The sequence below is a fragment of the Ambystoma mexicanum genome, chromosome 4p, assembly GCF_040938575.1.
Source record: "Ambystoma mexicanum isolate Mex_15411 chromosome 4p, UKY_AmexF1_1, whole genome shotgun sequence".
Lineage (NCBI taxonomy): Eukaryota > Metazoa > Chordata > Amphibia > Caudata > Ambystomatidae > Ambystoma > Ambystoma mexicanum.
Window position 1 is genome coordinate 225,031,526 of NC_090927.1, and position 22,793 is coordinate 225,054,318.

General features: G+C 44.0%; 1 protein-coding gene across 2 annotated transcripts in view; it reads right to left on the reverse strand.

The window, feature by feature from the left end:
* EFHC1 (EF-hand domain containing 1) overlaps positions 1–22,793 on the reverse strand; it is a 285,060-nt gene that overhangs the window by 91,027 nt on the left and 171,240 nt on the right. For both annotated transcript variants that reach the window (XM_069605742.1, XM_069605741.1), the window contains exon 7: positions 310–450. In XM_069605742.1, coding sequence (XP_069461843.1) covers positions 310–450 — 141 coding nt within the window. The remainder of the gene's footprint in view (positions 1–309; positions 451–22,793) is intronic.

The following is a 22,793-nucleotide window of genomic DNA, read 5'->3' on the forward strand; positions in this document are numbered from 1 at the left end:
GGTTTTCAAGAGGTTCTTCCACCTCAGGGTTAACTAAAGGTGGGGTTTGACGTGGCCAGTAGTAGGACAGGAGCATTTAAATGTCTGGCAAATAGTTGAACCACTTCCAATGTATGTGGTTTTTCAAGAGGATCAGCCACCTCAGCAGCAGCTAAAGGTGGGGTCACAGGATTGCCATTGGCCTACCCTGGCAAGAATAAGGCATGGAAGTTGAGTGAAATGGAAAATACTTATTGAATCACCATGAGCTCAGACATCACTGTGATACTTTTTTACTAAACGTTTCAAAAAAGAGTTTATTGCACATACCAAGACAGCTGCATATCGTAACACCTTTCGGTCATTCTCCAGCATTTTAATAACGTCCTTCTTTGGAGGCTGGGGTATCAAAGAGAGGCAGTTCTGAATAGAGTCTTCAATCAGACCAAACCCATTGTAGGGGGGTAATTCCTGTACATGAGAAAGAAACGTGTAATGTGTATGGGGGAATTAACATATCTATAACCATCAAAATGATCTACAGTTCTAAAAAATCTTTGACATTGGTGCAGACAACAAACAGATCACAAAACATACACATAAACATAAATTCAAGTGTGTAGGACAAATACTCAACAGATGTTTGTGTGCAAATAAAGAACCAGTGCGTTTTAGGCATGGTATAGGTTTATGGCCGTTAAAGTATAACATCTCTCAACTGATAAAACTTTGTAAAGTTCATAACATGGACCAAAGGGTTGCACTGGGCTGCGTTTGTCCCATCAAATGCTAAAACAGTCCTGGCAAAGAGGGAAACGCAGGTATAACTAATCCAACTGCAGCAGTCTGTTGTCAGTATCTCTGCTGATGACTATTGTGACATGTCGGTCTGTTGTCAATGTCTACTACAGTCACCGGATATGATACATTGAAACTGCTTTAAGCATTAGCCTGTGTCTATGTTTGCTGAAACGTCCTTGAAATGCAGTGCATTGTTAAATTATGGAAGAAAGTGCTGGTGATGTCAGAGCTTACTACAACATACTAAACTTTGATCATGTTGCATGTCATACCACTCGGTCTGACCTAGGGGGTCCCATCCTCACAAACTAGATGTGACCCGAGAGAAAGCACCCCAGCATCTGACCACCAATATGTCTACAAGTGGACACAATTTAGAGGAGAGTGCTATTATCACCTCTGCCCCAAGCACCAAGTGGTCCGGCAGGATGTGGAGACTGCGATCTCCCCCATCCTGAATGTGTACAGGGTGAACCAACTGAGGTCTAATTTCTATTGACATAGAAAGCTGTGATGGGTCAATTGAGGCACTGTGCATCACTAAAGGAACTTGCCCGAAAAAGACCTAAAGCTGGACTAGGCTGAACGTTGGTTAAATTTGAAGAATCCAGGGATATTTGTTTTACAGAGGTTGAACTTGGTCAGTGTCGCATATGGTTAAACTACCAGAGGCATTGAAAAAGGTTTTACTAACAGCCCAAATTGGACCAGAGGTTGTAGGGTCATATTCCTCTTTCTGAAAATATAGCTATAATCACGCCTTCAACATCCAGTCATTTAAATAGGGATAAAAAAATCAACTTTTATTTTGCATGAATGCTGTGCTAATTCCTACATGCACAGAAAAGGGCTATGGAGCAGACGTCAATGGAGGAATTGATGCTGCAAGCCTCTTCCGCAGATGAAGAACCTCAAGAAGAAGAAGTGAACTTCCTTGATGCAAATGTGGAAGTACGCATCTTGGAGAAGTATGGCCTCCGTTCAGTTGCGTTTCTGCAAGTGGTGGAAAACTTGATGGAGAGCAAGCATTCTGAAGTTTGACAATTTCACCCATGTGTTTGCAGTATTTTTTATTCTTGATTATGTACCAGGAAATAATGGTACATAATCAAGAAAATACACCCTTCCCTGAAACTGGAACTATAGCATTATATGTATGACGAAGGGTGTCAAACTTCTTTAAGTATCATGGCCAGACATGCCAGTTTCTTTCATATGTGTTCTGGTGGTATGTGGAGGTGGGAGTATTGAATAGTATAGCATATTATTGCCTGATGAGCACCAAAGCATATTTGGTGATATCAGTCGAGTGCTGGACAGATCCTTTGATGTTTCCTCCCACTAAGACATTCTGTGGTGAAGAACATTCATTCATTGAGCCAATTTTGTTTGGGTGCTGCTGGATGTTTCCCTGTAGCTGGGAATGTATGTGCACCTCCTCTAGCCCTCTGTTGTAGCCTGTGCATGGACCGATATTGGTGATTTTGGCTGTGCCACAACACCCTCATTAGAGCATAAAGGGAGAGGTGGATGCCAGCGCATACCGGTCATTAAAGTTACTGCCTTATACCTTCACAGCCTTTTCATGCTTACTGCTTATGATGTTCTCATAGCTTCAAAACTGCACCACACTTGCAAACCAATCATCTGCCTTTGGAATCCTGCTAGTTTTCCATAGTAGCTCTTTTATTCACACAGGTGAGTGCCCTGTATGACTAGTATCAGGTACGTAAGGGCAATGATACAGTTTAAAGTAATTAATCAGGTAGAAGTGGAACTGATAAGCCCATTGTTATCACAATGTGAACAAAGACCTCATTGCAGAACTCTACCACTTGAGGGGGTTGTTTCTGAGCAGCAACAAAGTTAGCTGCATAGCCTTGGAGCTCTGGTGCCCGGCAAGATCCTGATTGAAATAAATCCTGCACTGAGCGCTTACTGGAGGATTCCTGTGCTCCAACTGGTGACAGACATTGTCAGGCAAACCAATCTGGAATATCTCCAGGATCGATACCGGGGCAGAGCGCTGAGCATCACTGCAGTGTGAGGTGGCGTACACACAAGTGGAAGTCCTAGATACTGCCTCCGAGCAGGTGTGCGCGAGGCCGCGACTATGTGTGGCCTGACTGAGGACTATGCCAGAGGATATGGAACACAGCAGGAAAGCAAGTGTTCCGTTACTCGGCCTGGACCCTTTTGCTGGTTGATGCCCCAGAGATCGCGGCGGGGGTGGCAGCGAATAGGAAAGGATTGGGGCAACTGCCGCTGCCGTGGGAACTCTGACCGTGCAGAGGAGGAGGAGCAGTCAACTGGCACGGCTGACCACTGGATAAAGCTGATGCTTAAACCCAAATACTGAATGAGCAGCCTCCGGAGGAACTGCGTGACACGCTGGTCTTGACAAATCAAATACAAAACTTCAACCCAAGTTGTTCCCACCTAGAATGGCACGGGAAGACCGCAGAAATAAAAGCAAATGAGAAATTATGAAAAAAGAAGGAGCCTACCACTGTAGCAGAATTGTGTCTCTTTTGTGCATTACGTAGGCTGATTTAGCAGCCTGCAATTAATAATGACTAAAAGTGATAAAGGTAAAACCACTGCCACCAGCCATTCAAGTAAACTTGTAATTCAAACAAACATTTTACCAGGTAAGTAAGAAAGGGGATACATTGGATACCCCGAGCACTCCACATAAGATGTGGTGTTCTGGCTCCCTTAAATCAATATAAAGGGGATGTGAATCCACTTTACTTCTTGGGAACAGTAGTTCACCCAAGAAATAGTAAGTGAATTAAAAAGGAAGTCACTGCATTTAAAATGCTGTGTGCTGCCATAGTCCATTACAGTCAGTCCAAAGTTATAGGAAACTATACCTCCAATCACCCACTATGGAGAGACATAAAAAGGTCAACCATAAAAATAGTAAAAGACTAGGTGGGAGGGTAAAGGGATTCCCACTTACCTAGGGACAAGGTAAAATAGTTACCAAGTCCAAGCAAAAGGTTCTGGGGTTGACACAGGTCAGTAAGATTTATCATAAATATGAAAATCTTACCTAAAAGTGGTAAGCAATGTGATTAAGCTCCTGACATGGAATGTCCGAGGGTTGAACAATCCCAAACAAGCTAGGAAGTTGCTTACATATATACAACAGCATTCCCCAAAGATCCTTACATGCTGTGGGCAAGGTACATGAGGCTTTTGTCAAAAAGTGGGGAAAGCAGAGGTAGTATACAGATAACTCTTCACAGTTAAGAGGATTAATGATCCTTGTCCACTCCTCCATTCCATTTGAAGCCACTAAAACTTGCATTGACTGTAAGGGGCAGTATCTTATAGCATGGGGTACACTGGTTGGTAAGAAAGTTGGGCTGGTCAACACATATGGTCTGAACGCCAATCACCTGAAGTTTTATAGGCAAATAGCTGATATTCTTGTGAGGTGGACAGAGATTCCCATTATTTGTGAGGGAAACCTTAATATTATTCTGGATACTGATCTGGATTTTTCCTCCAACACTCCTCACTCCCTTTCTCTTAACTAGACCCCAGTCCCAAACCTCTTCCAATTTGGAGGATGGCTCTGACTATGTTGCTAGATTCCGATTTGGCGTCCTCTACCCCTGAAAAAAAATGGATGTTTTCTTTGTTAATAATGTTCGCTCTGTGTCACTGCAATCTACCGCATGGGAAGAGTTTAAAGTGGATATACACAGGGAATTATTTTCTTGGACGGTTGGGACGCTTAGAAAACTCAGGTCATAGCTACAGGGTCTTGGAAGTCAGATAAGGTGGCTGGAGAATGAATATGGGGTCACCAAGAATAGGGCATTGCTGGGAGTGATTAAAGGTAACCTACTAAAATACCACGAACAGGCGGAAAAGCAGGTATAGTATATTTCTAAGCCAGTGGTTGCTCACAGATATGGGGAAGCGGATAGACCTAGGAGATCCCTAGCTCGTGTGATCTGGGTGGAAGGTAACAGATGGATTATAACCAGGCTCACAGGGTCAGCTGGAAAAGTGGTGTCCAGTCAAAGTTTCGAATACATAGTTTCGAAATACAATACTTTCGAAAAAAAAGGATCGAAAAAAAATGTTCGAATGCTTTTTTTTTTTATGTCTTTTTTTGGGGGGGTTGTTTAGGAAAAAATAGTGGTTTTTCCCCAAAAAACGGGTGTTTGGGCCCCCTCCCCCCAAGAAAAACATGCACTCGAATAATTTTTTTTCCATCCTTTTGTTTCGAAAGTATTGGATTTCAAACTGTGTATTCAAAACTTTGACTATAAACCTGGAAAAGTTATTACTGCTGAAGAAGGTTTTCAATGAAGAATGTAAGACTTACAGCAGTGCACTATATTCTAATGTTGATACTTGTTCGGAAGAGTGTGTGAGGAACTATTTGGCGGGTGTTGACTTGCCACAATTACCTGAGGAAGCAAGTCTTGTTCTTGACGCACCCATTACAGTTGAAGAAGTTATTGCCGCAATGTCAGTGCTGTCGTCCGGAAAAGCACATGGGTCTGACAACCTGGGGATGGAGTTTTATAAAGAATTCGAACTTAGTCTAGCACCCCAATTCTTAGTTGTGCGTCATCCCAACCCGGTCTACAACTCTGAATTTGAGGCATTTAATTTTGCATTATGCCACAAATAAATCTGTGTGTTAAGGCAGTGGCAGCCTCACTGGATGCCAAAAAGGCTTTAGATCCTGTGTCCTGGAATTACCTGTTCCTGGTCCTCCGATTATTCCAGTTTGGCCAGTACTTCCTTGGTTGTGTGCGGTTTCTGTATCTCTCTCACACAGCGAGAGTTCACACTAACAACACCTTATCTTTGGGTATACGTTTGGGCAGAGGGACGTGCCAAGGATGTCCCCTGTCCCTATTACTTTTTGCACTCTCAAAAGAACCGCTTGCAGCACTTATGCCGTCAAAGCCTGAGCATAGGGGATCCGCATAGCTGGCCTGCCTGAGGGAATTTCATGATATGCAGATGACATTCTATTATATAGTCGCGACCCAGAGATAAATCTTAGTCCCATGATGGAAGATGTACACTAATTTGCATGTTATTCAGGATACAGAATCAATAGGGCCAAATCAGAACAATTTCTGTTAACTAGCACCACCATGCTAATACCTGATTTGATGGAGTTCAGGTGGGTCACCTCCTATCTCATGTACCTCGGTATCAGGCCGGGTCTCCAGAATGTTAGTCTCTTTTTGTGGACAATTATGTGGGGTATCTTCCCTATCTTACTGCAAAGTTGAAGGTATTGGCTGGGCTCCCAATCTTGATGTATGGTCGCCTCTCTCCTGAAAATGGTAGTTCTCACCAAACTTTGCAGATTGGACATTACTGTTCCTTACATCAGGGGAATACCTCTGTGGAAATTTCCAGGAATTTGCCCCGACATTTCCCAAGGATATACTTATGCCTTGGAATAAATAGGGCCAATTAGTACTACAGGACTTATTCCTGGAAGGACGGTATGGCTCACTGGTTGACTTTATGAACAAACTAGGAAACAACCCCACAAGGGTGCTGAAATACATTTGTACGAGAGTGTCATTCAGACGGCATTGGCCGTCTGTCCCACAAGCAATGGGGTCAGATCCGTGTATTTAAACAATTGTCTTGGGGGAGGAACCCAGCCATATGGGGCCTCATTGCAAGTTTGCCGGCCTGGAAACAACGGTGCTGGTAAGCTTACCTGCACCGTTGTTTCCAGACCGGCAAACTACGAGTTCTGCAGGGGGGTGCTGTCCCGCCCGCCAGGTCGGACCTGGCGGGCGGAACAGCACCCACCCTCAGACTTTGATGGAAGCACTGCCACTGTTGCCCACAGTGCCGGTGCTTCCGTCCTCCCATTCCCATTGAGTCCTATGGGACGCAAATGGGAATGGGAGTTAAGAATGCCGCCGCCTGACTTATGGGACCACCAGGGCTGTAATGCCCCAGTTATTCCGGCAAGTCAGACAGCAGCAAATCATCACAACTCCAGCAGCAGTCTGCCGGTTTTACTGGCACGGCTACCACCGGACTCATAATGAGGCCCATGGTCTCTAAGCTCTATAATTGTCTCCAAACAAATGAAACTTCCAGGGAACAGGTGTTCATGAAGTGGGAGTGGTGATGAATCCAATGGAGCCATCACGGATTCCCCGGCTGTGACCTCCTCCCATGTGTCCAGGGTATGGCAGCCGCTTCCTGATTCTGACCCTGGGGGCGGTTATATGAAGGGGAAAGCACACAGAAAGAGACAACTACCTGGGAGAAGTCATGACTTCATTGGAGGAGTCACAGTGTTCTCCCCTTACCCATGAGGAAGACCCTCTGATACCCAAGTACTTAATGGCCTATTGCCATTTTAGTCAGGCACCCACTTTTCACCCAAACACCTACAACTCACATATAACTATTTTGATCTGGATGTGCCTTACTGTGAAATCCGTGAGAAAAGACATCCAGGAGTTAAGAGCCCCAAGAAAGTTATGAACTTCAACTCCCATAACCACTCAGGTACTGAGACGAGGAGGAGGGAAAGCAAGTTTATGAAAACTGACAGGAGCTCGAAGGATAACATGTTTTCAAACTTGCAATGACCAGGACATTTAAAAATGGCAACAGCATTATGGAGCAGAGAAGTGCAGCGAGTAGCGCAGGAGACGTTGCCATCCACGCAAAGCCTGTTGAAGGCTAGGCACACTGAGAAAGCTGGCGAAGCAGAGAAGGCCAACGTGAGCAGTGCAGAAGCTCCTTGAGGTCGGGCCGCTTGATGGGCCAGCAGTCTGCATCCCGGGTTGCAAGGGAAAAATGCCAGGTGACCGGGGAGCCGTGCTGGATACCGGGAAAGCATCCACAGACTCCAAACTGGAAAAAGGGCGGAGAAGCCATACCACAAAGGCGCGAGCAACATCGGAGACTCAAGAAGAAACCGATGAGTCTGCCCAAAGCACCTGGGGAACCCAGGGCATTCCGACTAGCACGCCACCAAGTGATTGAATGGTACAAGTTTTCTAATCCAGGAATTATACAAAGATGATGGTAAACCCCAATCAAATACAGATGCATGAGTTGCCAATGTGGGGGCGAAAAAGTGTATTTGAGCAAATATTACCAAAGACTGCTATACCAAGTACCACATGGTATATGCTGAAGTGGTATCAGGGAGCTGTGAAATAAATAAGAAGTCCTGCCAGGCTTGTATACCAGGCATTTGAAATTGTACAAAGATTCCTGTAAGGAGAGTACACCTGGTGATCTGAAACCCCTAAGGAGAAGTCCTGGCAGGCGAGTACACCAGGTAGATGAAAATTGTATAAAGATTCCTGGCAGAGGAGTATACCAGGTAATCTGCAAAGATACAAGAACAACTATTCCAGAACCTTTGTTTAAACAGAACATTTTGGTTGAACAAGAACTTTTGTGAATCCATTAAAGACATAAAGGAACTGTTGGCTAAAGAGACATTTTGCCATTCTGTTTAAGAATCCAGGGGAAGGGAACAACCTCATGGATCCAAGGGTTTTTACCTTGCAGAACATTTTCGTTGGAATCATTTGGATACTTTTGGTTTTGAATACTTTTTCTAACATCACGTTAAAGACATTTCCTTGCACCTTTTGTTGTTTGTTTATAAGTGTGAGGCTCAGTATAGATTGTGTTGGAGACAAAGATGGATTTTCATTTACTGACATCCTGACACAGACAGATCCTTAGTTTTAGTTTTTATGTTCCTCTTTAGAATAAGGCTAGAGAGGTGTTTTCCCAACCAGTTTTTATTTATTAAAAATGTCTTTAACCAAGAATACAACAACCTTTTGTTCGTCTCTCATTTCTGATCCCTCACAGAGCCGAATCTAGGATGTGAACTGACTGATGAGCAGTGGTGAAGATGTCTCCTAACCAAAAAGGTTTCCATGAATGCGAGGTATAGGCTTATCGAATTCAAGATTCTTAATTGGTTAAACTATACCCAAGCAAGGGTAGCAAAATTCATGCCTGGTGCCAGTGAAGCTTGTTTGAAGTGTGCAGCGACCCTGGTGAACTTTGTATATATGTTCTGGGTATGTCGATAGATTATACAACTGTGGCTGGAAGTGGGTAGAGTCCTATCGGAAATCACCGATATTCCACCTACACTGTCCTCAATCAAATATCTGTTAGTGGCTTTCGATATGGTCTCAATTGTTACCCGGAGGCTCTTTAATTTCGGCATGTTTTGTTGCTAAAACGTGCATACTACGACATTGGAAGTCAAACACGGCTCCCACGTGTTCAGATTGGCTGAAAAATCTGATTTACACTAATGAAAGGGAATTATTAAATATTTCCACTGTCACACTCGCTTGTAGGCCTAAGGACATCAGGAATCAATTACGGGTGTATCTGTCATTGACAAGGGAGCCAGACCAGGGGAGGGGCGAACATTGGAACTAATGAAGTGGGGAGTTAGAATAAAATGTACAAGTGTAAGAGTTGTGCTGTAACTGTGGGCCATGAGACTGAAGAAATACACCAGTTGTATCAGAATACGTTGCCTAAACTCTATGGCATGGAGATTTATGTTTTAATGATGTCTGTCATGTTTCAAAATTAAGTTTAAAAAAGAAAAACTCTACCACTCGTTTGCGCTGCCAGAATATATGCCCCAAGTGAAGCACTTAACCCCATAGAGGTCCAGCAACTATCAGAGTTACATGGTGAGAGTTTGAAAAGTGTTTAGGGGACCGATGATGTTAGCACAACAGTCTTAGCATTGTGTATCATAGACCACATGAATTCCTTTCCATACTTCCAAAAACATTCTTCTGCATTCCCTCTGAAATATCTATGGACAGATGTGCTGCCCCCTCTAAACAAGGGAATGTGTCAGAAATCCCAAGGGTAGCCCAGTCACTGAAGGATCCCAGAAGGGCACTTAGTGAGCAGTACCTTCTTCAGTCTCTGTCTGATATCTTATACTTACATTTTAGTTAGACAAAGGTGCACGTACTACTACAAACCCATACTCATCTGCAACTTTCAGTATACTTGCTGCGATCCATGGCTTCCAGTATAACACCTTGTTTGGGATAGTTTTAGCAGGATAGACCGGCAATGCCTCAATGCTATGTGATGGGATATTTTGCTTTCATCGGTGTGACTGGTGTGCTCTCAAATGGTACTCCATCTTTAAAAGGGATTTTAGCTCATGTTTTGTGACATTGTTGCTCCAGGGAAAGGTTGTCTCGGCCACTCCTTCTTGAAGATCTGAACATGGATGCTTTATGGTAATTCTTCAATACCAGAACCCAAAATCCTCCTTTCTAGATGCTCCTATGCAATGTATGTCAACTGAATTTTACTTTTTTCCGCGCCCCCTTCTCTATCAGGATTAGGAGCATGGAATTGAGAATGTATGCCAAACTAGGGAGTACAATCATCTTGCCATTGCCAATATTTCCATGTGCAATGGTGATTACTATATGGATGTAGGCATCCTGAAGATGCACCAACCTTAACCTCCAGAATGTATTGTCAATGTTGTCATGTCGAAGATTTCCACTGGACGATGCTGTTTCAGATCTGTTATGACTAATTAGGCAATAAGCCCAGAGACTGTGGACCATAACTGCATTACCGTATGAAGAAATGTTCTGCAGTGGAGAGGCTTATTGCCATTGGTTCCCCGGCCCATTAGACCGGGGTACTAATGGTGGATTTTTTTCGGCTGTGAGATGCATTGCGTTTCGTAGCCGGAAAAAAAAGTTTAAAAGTTACAAAAATGGCCGCCACAGACAGGAAAACGTAGTCCATCCTCTCTTTCTGTGGTGGCCATAGTAAACAAAAAAAGTGACCACCATGGAAGGGAAAAGGGGACTACACCTAGTTCCTTCTCCCTTTCCATGGTGGCCATTGACTCGCATGTAAAAAAAAGGTAAACAAAACAAATGCCCGTCATGGAACAGGGAGAAGGGACTACGTGCAGTTCCTTCTCCCTTTTCATGGCAGCCTGAAGAAACACAGAAGAAAGGCAAGGACAGGCGCGAGGTAAGCAGTGCAACGTGAACTGGATTACCAGAAGGTAAGGCTCGCAAATGGACCAATAGCTAAGTGGCTTTCTTTGTTTTTGCGCCGTGCCGGGTACTAATAAGGAATCAGTTGCCCCTGATTTATTGGGAACATGAAGAATTGAGAGTAAAAATCCAAATCTATCTCTCTCTCTGCCACGTGTTGTTTTGGCCAAAGAAGAGGATGAATCTCCTTGGGAAGCTTGGTAGAGGACTTTTGAGATTTGAGCAGACGATGGTGGAATCAATGGAATATTCAACTGAAGGCATTATTTTGTTCTTGAAAGAAAGCAGGGGTCTTCGGTTAATAGTCCACTGATGGCAAAAGGAGGAAATCCTCTCCCCAGAAGAAATGTATGCTCCTTGGTGATGGGAGGAACCTCTTGCAGCGACATAAAAATTCAAGTTGTTGTTTTTGTCAGGGCTGGCAGGTGGCCTGCAGTTATTCACAGAATAGGAGGTTGTTTTTCATCTAGGGAAGGTGTATGGAGTTAAAGGGAGCTTATTCTATCTATCTCTTTGTTTCACTATGTTACGTATGTCAGGGTCCCCAAGCTAAGATGGTGGAGTACTGGGTTGGTCTGATTGGTGGAGAGAACAATAGCCCAGGGTGCTTTAACACAGCGTTCTATGACTGCTTTTCATCCATAGAGACTTTCTGACAGGTTGTGTAATTTACAGTTCCTTAACTTAGGCCCAATTCAGAGCTCAGAGGTCTAACAAATAAGAAGACATCAGAAGCAGAGAGGTTCGGTACTTAAGAAGCCCACAGGTATGAGCATTTCAATTTGAGAATCATAACAGTTTAAAGAATGTGCTAGAACCGGAAACAATTATTAGAGCAGTGCCAAATGGAAATGAACTAAATGATAGTCAAGGAAAATCTTGCTGTGGCCACCAGCAGAACTGTGTTTTCCCTTGAAAACTGTAAATAAGTTACTAGTAAAATTCTAGAGCAAGTCAAGCAATTCTGAGGAAGTGCGTTGTGTAACAAGTCACTCAGCACTCAATCATGGTGCGCGCGGGCAGTTTTGAGGGAGCAGCATGTATTGTATCAGAAACCCTGTTCTTTAGTGTGTGGTGTGCTAGCAGTAACATTTTAAATGGAGGCGCCACGTTTCCCCAACAAGATAGGAACCCAGCATCGTTAATTTGTACAGTGCGAGAGTGAGCTGTACACGGGCGCACGTGTTTTCATTGAGGACTCTAAAGGACGCGGTGGATTTCTTTGGGAGAAGAGAACCAGCATTGCGTGTCGTAGAGCGTGTGATTTTTGTTATGAGCGCATTACCTTTAGGAATTCTACGGTACCAGAGTAGGGAAAACATCAAGGTTCGTATCCCCAGTGCGTTTGACTTCAGCTGATGCAGTCGTTCGTCACTTTCACTAGTTTCCGAATATTTTCCTGGCAATCGAAAGAGGACCACGCTCTTTGCAAAGTGAAAGACTCTATTAGCAGTGCTGGTCATTGGGCCGGCTCTCGGCGGATCCGAGATCCGGCACCAGATGTGTACCTGGATCTCGGGATCCGGCCAGAGTCAGCCGCCCAAGCCTATGAACCGCGCTGTAAAAAAGAAAAAGAAAAAAAAAGCGTTTGTGAGGGCAGCATTGCCGTTTACCGCCGACTTTGGCACTGGTGTGTAATGCACAATGCTCGCTACATGTACAACTGAAAGGAATCAGTTGTACATGTAGCGAGCATCGTCCATTACACCAAAGCTAGCGGTAAACAGCAATGCTGCCGTCGCGGGTGTTTTTTTTTTCTTTTTCTTTTTTGGCACTAAAAAATGAGCCAGGGCTCATCAATGGGGCGTGGCCTAACTGCAAGGGTCCTGCTGGCCCGTTAGGCCCAGCTCCCCTGATGAGCCTGGCTCAATGGGCAACTGGCACCCCTTGCTAGGCATCCTTTTCTAGTGATCAACACCCTCTCCCCATAAGGGAGAGGGTGTTGATCTCTGCATTTATTTTCTATAGGCTTGCCTGGCAGTGGACAGGGCCTCACCTATTCAGCCTTAATGGTGGCGCTGCCCCTTGCCAGCTGGGTAGGGGCAGCGTCACCATTAAGGCTGAAAGGGTGAGGCCACTGGAAGCTGAGGCCGTTTTCCTGAAGACTGAAACTCCCGCGAGTTTTCAGTCTTCAGGAAAACGGCCTCAGCTTCCAGTGGCCTCACGTTTTCTCCATAATGGTGGCGCCAGCTCACAGGCATATCCTGCTTAAAGGGATGACTCGCAGGTGCAGCGCCACCATTATGGCTGAAAGGCAATTTTTTCTGGAGCCTGAAGCTTTCGCACACGAGCGAGAGCCTCAGGCTTCAGAAAAAAATCCTTTTCGTGTAGTGGCCGGGGCTGGCAGGGGAGATTAGTGGGCCCCGCAGGACCCCACCTCAAAATTAAATTTTGGAGCCTGACGGGGCTGAGCCCCGGCAGGCTCCGGGCCACTTAAAGCCCTGGTCGGCGGTAAAAGGCAATGTTGCCGTTGTGTGCACTTTTTTTTCTTTCTTTTTTTTAAGTATTTATCTGATCGGATGGCCACTACCAACCCCGCCCCCTCTAGACCACGCCCCCTCTGCCCCCTCAACTCCTCCTCCACCGCGGCACTTCTGGGATCCCTCACCATATTTTTTCCATTTTCATCACTGTCTATTAGTGTTTGCTTGCTTAAGCCTTCAATAGATTGTGCCAGACTTAACCATTAACATACTTAGAATTTTCTTCCGTGCAAGTAAGGCAGGCTAAACACACTACTTAGCAGGAAAAGGTACTATTTAAATGTGAAAACATGCTTTTGATTCAGCAATTTAGTTTTAGCAGAAACTTAGCTTGAAAACAATTGAATGCTTACTACTTCTTCAAATAGAGTGCAGAAGTTAATGTTAATGTTAAAGAATATTTGTACCATGCACTATCACCACCAGAGTGGTCCCCTGGCGCTGTGGCGGCTCTGAAAGAGGGAGGGGGGTAAATTAGTGGGAATAAGCTGGAAAAGTGCAAGATAGCACTGATGTGCTGTTGGCAGCCTCAGCCCGGTGGGTCCGTTGGCTGGGCGTGGGGTGTTTTACGGTCGGTAGTCGTCGTGTGCTGTTGTGCAAGTCTATGTGCGGTTTGTTTTGTTGTTGCAGTGTAGTGAAGTTTGTGCGGATTGATGCATTTTAGGCTTGTGGTTTGGTTAGAGTTTGAGAGGTGTATGCAGAGGGATGAAATTGTTAGTTGATTGGTTAGTTGGCATTGCTGTCCTTGCATTTATGTCTAGGTTTGATGCTTGCCATCATTCACTATTCTATAAGAGTGTGGCGCTTGCTAATTTCAATATTCTGTCGAGACGTGAGGCAGGCTAGTGATCACGATTCCATTCAAGTGTTGCACTTGTCATCATTCACAGTTTCATTTAAGTGTAGCACATGCTCACATTCCCATTTCCTTCAAGATGCAATGCAGGCCAAAGTTAAGAATTCCATCTAAGTGCAGCACATGCTAACATTCATAATCCTGTCTCGATGCGACGCAGGCTAAGGTTAAGAAGTCCATCTAAGTGTGGCACAAGCTAACACTCACAATCCTGTCCAGATGCGACGCAGGCTAAGGTTTGAATTCTATCTAAGTGTGGCACATGCTAACATTCACAATCCTGTCTAGATGTGACGCAGGATAAGGTTAAGAATTCCATCTAAGTGTAGCACATGCTAACATTCAAAGTGGCAATCGTTTTAAGAAGTCTGAAAACCTGCATTTACACGCCTCTAAGCAAACAGCAGAGGCAAAACAGGTAATAGATAACTATTTAAAGGCATAATTATATAGTTCATATGTTTTTGCAATCAGGTGTATTTGTTCCACTACAGGTACCTGAGACAGGCCAGAAGGTCGGGGGTCAGCAGTGTCTGAGTTTGTTATTTTATCCACTAGCCCTTTCCCTTCCCTGGGGTTCTCGACTCAGCTGTGAATATAGGGTTGAGCAGGGAACTCATGGTGAGGGCCTGTGGGATCAGCATTAGCTCCTGTGGATTTCAGCAAGCTTGTCATGACAGTTTTGGAGGCATCTTGAAATGGGATGTAAGAAGCTCCTACGATTTTGGTTTCAGAACAAAATCTCTTTTTCTGTTTTGAGTAGGATTGCATGCTCCTGGAAGCTTATCTAGCTTTAACAATCATGACAGCCTGAGATTGTTGTTAAGATACCAGTTCAAAGGGGGAAATTATAGAGCTCAACAACTTGGAGGTGGCCAGTTCTGTTTTGTAAGTCGGTAGAACCTCATCTGTAGATGGCGAAAATATAGATTTTCCAATGAATGGGAGGTATGACAATGTTGTAAAGAGGGGAAAAGAACTCTCTAAGCTGGGACTTAGATAGGCTTGTGTTTTCTTACTTTGTGGCTATCTCCCAATACCTCCAAGGGCTACCTATTGTGGGATGTTTTTATCCATGCATCCAAGCCCTACCACAAAACTGTGCGTTACTGGCATTGAAAACATCATGATGGCCAGAACTCCCCAGAAAGTGCACAGGGAATCATGAAGAAGAGGCTGCCATCCATTTTTGCCTATGTTTGTGAGCACAGGAGGGCACTGCCTAAAACCAATATTGGGCTACACACACAGTAGCCTGAAACCATTGGGAATGGCAATCCTGATTGCCAAAAGCAACCCAGAGCTGTTGGGAATTCATTTTCTTGATGTCAAAAATTTGCTAAAATCATGGCTCACAAGACCACTCTAAAGATTCAACCTTCTTGTGGGGTGTTCCACATCACCACTCTACTGTAAGGATTCCCATCAAAACAATGTTAAGCAAGGATCATATACTATCAAGTAAAATCCCCTTTTTGAAATGGAATTAATTCAAGACAACTCCTAAAAAAAATAGGTGCAGTACCGGCATTGGACACTAACCGGCGCTAGCGGTCTAAACTCTGACAGGAGAGCTGTCTTGCAGAACTGTGCATTAATCAGAAGGGGGTCTTATGTAATTAAAAGTTCAAAAGACATGCCTTTCCTGAGAACTCTTAACACCCCAGAGACCACACCAGGAGGCAGGATATCACATGGCCCTGTTGATTGAGAGGGAGGGGACTTCCCTGTGGACTGTAAACAGAGCTCTGCCTGAAAGGAGAGACATGATCCCGGACTCCCCCAGTTCTGGGGGCGGACCCAGACACTTTTGTGAATTGAATTGAAGGCAATTATATGTTTTATAAAAATACTGATAACTAATTGTAACCAGATGACAGAAATGTACAACTTTGAGATTCTAAAAATGACAATGTTACTCACAGTTCAAGGTTCATCTGGTCGCTCTGTGATGTTCTGAGGCAAAACCCTGCTAATTATTAATACTACAGACACTGTGTTTATGCAAGAGACACAGTAAATTACTGGAATATGTGTAGAGAGATGGTGTACATCTGTGTAATTTTTGGTAAAAATCCAATATTGGAAAACCAACCAAAAAGCGCAAAATGTTGTCATTTCTTAATCCGAGCTCTTAGAAACATCAGAGTTGGAACAGAGACTACCGTATGTGATATATGATGTGTGTACGTAATTTCAACAAATTGTGTATCTGGGAAATATGTATTTGGATCAGAAATAGATTTGTGTGCAAATTGAAAATGGGAGTGTTCTTTCTGTAAGCCATAAAGATGACACCTGATGACTCACTCTGACACACAACTCAGTTCCCCAATCAAGGGGGAGAGGAAAACTTGGCCAATGATAAGTTGTGAGGGGCAGGCTTAGTTATGCCCACGCACACACCCATTTTCAAAACACATAAAAAGGACCACTGAAATCCAGGTAGGGAGATTAATTTTCCAACCTTCAACTGAATTCCTGCGCAGCACACTGACAGAGAACTCCAGAATCCAGAACTCCAGAGATCCAGACTAACTCCAGAACAAAAACTCCAAAGAGCTGAACTCTTCTGCAGGCCTCAAAATCTTTTGCAAACTATTCAACCGCCGGGCTGTGCGGTTTGCTGCATGCTAAGAGTCCTGTGTATCCAGAACAGAACCCGTACCCAGAAAGCAGTGTGGTATCCAGAATCTACTTGATCCAGACCAGCAGAACCAGAGACCCAGACCAGACCGCTGTGAACAGAACCGGTGCCTGATTGACCCGCCGAGCAGAGAGGACCGCAGCTAAACTTGTTGACCAGATCTGTGACGAGGCCATTCCTTTCAAATTTATAGTGTGAGTAACCAGCTAGAACTGTGCAGAATCCATCTCTTAGCTTAAAATATTCTGATTCAAAACATTTGAACCTGTTTAGAACTGCATCATAAGAAATCGTGTGTTCCTCCTGTTGATTCAAACCTTTCAAAGCGCATCTGTCATTCCGAAACTGTAATTTAATTTCTGAAAAACTACCTTTACAAAATCGTCTGTATCTTTGGAACCGTGCATCCTAGGAACGAAATTTAACTTTTATTGTAAAGCTAAGATTCCCAGTTTCCAACAAGATCTAAACTTAATAGCGCCTCCGTAATTGCGCTCGACGCACTTGAAAAGAAGTGCCGCGATTTTACATTTTGCTTCATTTCAACCACGTGTAGAACGATCTGTCCTTTACTTCCATTACTGAAATCCGTTTTCAACCTGATAATCCCTCATTAATCATTGTTCGTGTGGACCTGAACTCATTCAAAGTATCTCTCACTAACCCTGAACCTCTAGAGGGAATTAAAATCAATTTTAGCATATTTCACTCCCTTGCAAATCACCTGAAAGTCTTTCGCCTGTGTTTCAAAATCATCCCTGGTGCTAGGGGGGAACTGAAATTCGTATTGTATTGTGATTGTATTCCTGAAGACTGTGTGTGTTACTTCCATCTCCTTACATTGCATAGGGGGGGGGGAGTGAATTTTCAGAGAAAAAGTGATCATATTTTCTTTTGCTGAAATCATATCAAGTTTATTTCTGTACTGCCTTTTATTCATCTTTGCATCTCCTTGAAACCATAAAGCATTCTCAGCTACCTTATCCTCTATACTACTCCTAAGTAATTAAACCAGTGTGCTAGTATAACATCATCCATTGTTGATCACTGTCATATGTCTAAGTGTGATATCAAATATTAATTTATTATAAAAGTGTGATATATATCTATTGTTTAATTTTTCAAATAAACCTTTTTAATTTGCAAAACAAACCTACTTCTTGGCTCAGTGGGGTCAGGGGGATTCTAAGAGAGGGGCATTATACAAGGGTTCATCATCCAGATTATAACTTGTCATAAAAATATATAAATAAGGGCTTCCCTTGAGCAATCCCAGACAACGCACTGATTTAGTGGGAATGCTTGATTGGAGTCATTAACACTATCATCATCCTCTTTTACCTCCTGCTTCTGCTCTCCACCAACTAATGTTCCTTTCTCCATCCATCTCTTCCACCTCGCTCTAGAAGATTTAGATTTCTCCTGGTTTCGCTGCTTCGTCTCATCCTCCAACCTCTCTTGTTTTCTCTCCTCCTGGATGTTCTCCTACTCCATCCTCTCCTGCTTTCTCTTCTTCCCATCAGGCACTTCCAACTCTTTCTGCAGCTTCCCCTTCTCCGCCTGCACCTCAAGCTCCTTTCTACCCCGTGCTGCTCTGCTCCTTCAAACTCCCACGCTCCTGCTTTTTCTCCACTGGGTTATGTATGTGGTGTTTCTTTCTTCTGCAGACCACAATCCACAATCCATGAACCTGATGTGCAGCACAATGTGCCCAATCTGGATTGCTAGTTGTCCTTGGCCACTGAAATTTGAGAAGGATGACCTTGAGAAGGCACCTACAGTAAAATAGTCATCTCTTGAGTTCACCATTGTAACGCATGCAGTAGTTGTGCAGAAACTGCCAAACGTTTTGTGCAGAGTATCGCAATGGTCATTGCACTGAATGGGCAACTACATTTCTTGCATCTTAAGTCAAGCAAATGTCACCACATGAACACAAGAGACCACAAGCAAAACTGAAGGTGTTTAATTAATCATAACCTCTGGCACTGCTCTGGGAAACCCTTTCCGACCATCAATGTTCAGCCTACTATACCATTACATAAGGGGAAAGACCATATGTTTGGTCCCAGCCCTAAATGGGCAGTCCAACATGAACTGCTAGGTCACATCACCATTGCATGGGATCACAAGCAAGGCAAAGCATGTTTCACCCTATTGGGGTTCAACGGTGCAGTGTATCTTGGGTCTCTAAGCACAGCAGGCTCGGTACTCATATCTGGACATACCTGTCCCAGTCAGAGTAATAATACTAAAGATGTTTGTCTACCAAACAGATAAAAAGATCTGCTAAATTAATAAAGCGGACTTATGAGTTAAATTACTGCTCTGTCTTATATCTATGGATTAAGTCCACATAAAAACTTCTAAGTCAAGGGACGCTCAACTTACTTTTGAAGCATTTCGTGTAACTTGGTTGTAATATTCAGTAGACATACGAATAGCAATGTATTGTCACCAATTGGCTGGGTGGTAGGAGCCACCACTTTTGTTTCATATGTCCCAGTCAGAGTGACATTAGAAAAACTGAAGATTGATGGCGAGAACGTTCTGAATTAGTCATAACGAAACAAACTGGATTGTACTGTGGATTTGTTCTAAAAAACGCATGACTGTTTCTTTAATGACAACAGACATTTCTGGAGGTGGAAATGCCAGGACTACAGGCATATCGACACCATCCCAAGAAAAGGAATTTTCTGCACAGCTAACCGTTGTGTTTCTTTTGATTTATTTAAAAATCTAAATTGAAATGTGTGTCGCATACTTTCTCCAATAGAGGAGGCATGGGGGAACTCTGATCAATGTGCCATCTATATAGGGATCCAAAGTAAATCCCTGAACTCTCATGTGCCCTCCCGCCGCTGACTGGGCCTTGAAGAAAGATTCAGACAAAACAGGACATTTTCAAGCTCTCATTGTGACCTCAAGAATTTACAATCATCTGTCTGAATGGAAATAGTGTATGGAGGTAAGTGCCCTCAAGATCCAGCTAATCCCTTTCTTGTAAGGACTCCAAGATGCCCGAAATCATTACCAAATGGGTTTACAATAGGAAGTGGTTCCCTCTGCACTCGGCATTCTCAAGAGTTTTCTCGCTTCCCTGCTGCTTACTGTGGAGCTCCGGTCAGCTGCGGTCAGTGGTCCTGCACCGGTGAGCATTCAGCAGCCTCTTCAACACTGCCGGTAGCTTCGCACTGCTTTCTCTGCTCTGCCTCAAACTGCCAAGGAGCCCCTCTTGCTCGCTGGACCGACCACGCTCCATAATCCTCGAAGCGTCTCGGGAAGGTGTCTTCTCGCTACCAGAGGTTCTGCCTTGGAACTCTTGTTTGCACTTGCCTTGCTTCCCGACATACCTCTCAGCTGAGCCTGTTTTAAAGTTCCCGGCTCCATGATAATGAGCTCAACAACTAGACCAGATAGGTTTCTTCTTCCAGTCTTTCTTCTGTTTCAATGCTGGCCTCCTCATCTCAGGACAGCTTGTTCAACTCTGTACTCTGCCATCGTGTCTCTGTCGACACAGTAGAATCTTGTGAAGGAGTGGGCAGACCTCCACATTGCCATCCTGTGCATGCCCATTAGAAGGACAGCAGAGAGGAAGTCAATGGTAGACGAGACATCCCTCGTCGAATTAGCCCTTGGTCGCCTGGGAAGCAGCCTGTTAGCTTCCCGAGGACAAAAGAAAGACAAGCCTATAGCCATAATGCGATGCAGGATTTGGTGAGCCAGTTTCTGACAGCCTTGGGACTAAACACCACTAAAAGCTGTGAGGATTTGTGGAATGGCTTGGTACAGGCAGCATAGTTCTGGTAGTATTATAGGCTCATTGAGGTGAAATGAGGCAGTCACTTTAGGCATGAAGGTAGGGGTGGTCCTCAAAAAGACCTTAGATGTGTGGAAGACAAGATAAGACGGTTTAATAGAGTGCCTGGAAGTAATTGCGACCATGAAAGTGGTCTTCTATGACAAAATATTGGTGTCAGCCTTATGGAGAGGTTCAAAAGGATGTCCCATTAATTTGGAGAGTACAACGTAGAGCGCCCAAGCCAGAGCACGCACTAGTGCAAAAGTATCGAAGAGGCCCCAAAGAAATTCCTTGATCAGTCAGTTAGACCACAATGCAGGTCTAGCAGGAGCATGGGTGAAACGGGAAATCACAGCCAGGTGAACCTTGACCGTGGCATGGGCCAGACCACTGTGTGCCAAAGAGAGCAAATAGGGCAGAATTTGCTGAGGCCAAAAATGGAAGGGCTCCATCCTGTGAGTAGCACACCATGCAGAAAAGCGCTTCCATTTGCTGTTATATCAGGAGATGGTGGAGGGTGCCTAGCCTTTGCTAAGATATCCCTGCAGTCTTGGGGCATATCTACATGTCTGAACTCTAATGAAGCAGGAGTCATGGGGTCAAGTTGAGGGAGGCAGAGTCAAGATGAAGGACTGATCCCTTGTTTTTGTATTTTTACTAGCCCAAGCGCTGAACAAAAACAACCAACAGTACAATTAAATGAATGAATCGTTAGGGGCCAACAGATAACTGGGTATGAAGATAGGTTTTAAGACAAGTCTTGAAAAGAGGAAAAGAGGCTATGGAACACAAAGAGTGGAAGTGAGACCTAGTTTTTTGGGTCCAGAAGAGTAAAATAACAGGATCGTGAAAAAGCACAAGGTGGACGAGGGAGAAAGTAAAAAGAAAAAGAGCTTCAGAACTAAGAGAATGAGTAGGGGAGTAGAAAGAAATTAAAGGAGAAAGATAGGGAGAAAAAAGGCCACACAACACTTAAAAACAATACAGAGGAAATTAAAGAGTAAACGGTTTTCAAACGAGAGCCATTGCAAAGAAACTAAAGCAGAAGTAATAGAATCCTGAGGAGCAAGGGAACAAAGAACCAGGACAGAAGACTGATCGACCAAAGAGGGGCAAGATGAGAAGCAGGAAGACCAAGAAGAACAGTAGAACAAGAGAGAAAACACTAGAAAAGAAACAAGAAGTTTAGAAGAACAAAAGTGAGAAACCAATGAGTTTTCTGAATATTAAAAAGTTGATAGCAGCAGGAGTGAGAAATAAATTAAATATGGGTAAAAACAGATGATGAAGAGTCAAAAGTAACACCATGGTTGCAAACATAGAAAGAAATAACAAGAGAATAGGGAGGAAAAGAAAGAGAAGGAGGGGGAAGATGAGAAGGAATAGTCGAAGCAGAAAAAAACAGAACCTCTGTCTTGGATGGGCTAAGATGTAGATAGTGAGACGATATCCAAGAATGGATAGCAAGAAGACAGGCAGAGTGAAGAATTAATAGAATCAGTAAAGGACAAACAATATAGAAAGATTTGTGGGTCATCCACATACAGATGGTAAGAAAAATTAAAAAAGAAGAAATATTAAGAACCAGGGAAGGGGTAGTATACAGAGAAAAGAGAAGAGGGCCCAGTACTGAACCTTGGGGAACACCATGTAAGAGCGTAAAAGTTGAAGACGAGTGTCCAGCCAAAGAGACAGAAAAAGTGCATACTATAATATAGGAATTAAACCAATTTTACCCCGAACATGCACATGTGGTTGCATGTGGGGAGGCAGGGGGGGGGGGGGGGAGTGTGGTCGGCGGAGCTGATGACAAAGTGAGAAGGTACGAGAACAAAAACTGCCTCTGCCACACCAGTACCACTAGTATCAATCTGCAGCACTGTTGTTTGAAGACAGACAGGACTCTTGCACTAGTGGAAACAGGAAACGCGTGCAGAAATGTGCCCATCCAAGAAAGTTAAGTCGGCTGCCTGGTTGTGGGAATCTGCTCACGAATGCCAGGCACTTTGAGTTTTCCCTGGTTGCAAAGAGGTAGATGTCTGGCATCCCCCGTGTGTGAAAGATGATCAAATCCTGATTGTGGAGGAGCTACCAATCATGGCAGGAACCTAGTTCTCTGCTGAGGGAGTTGACTATGGAGTTGTGGATGCTGGGC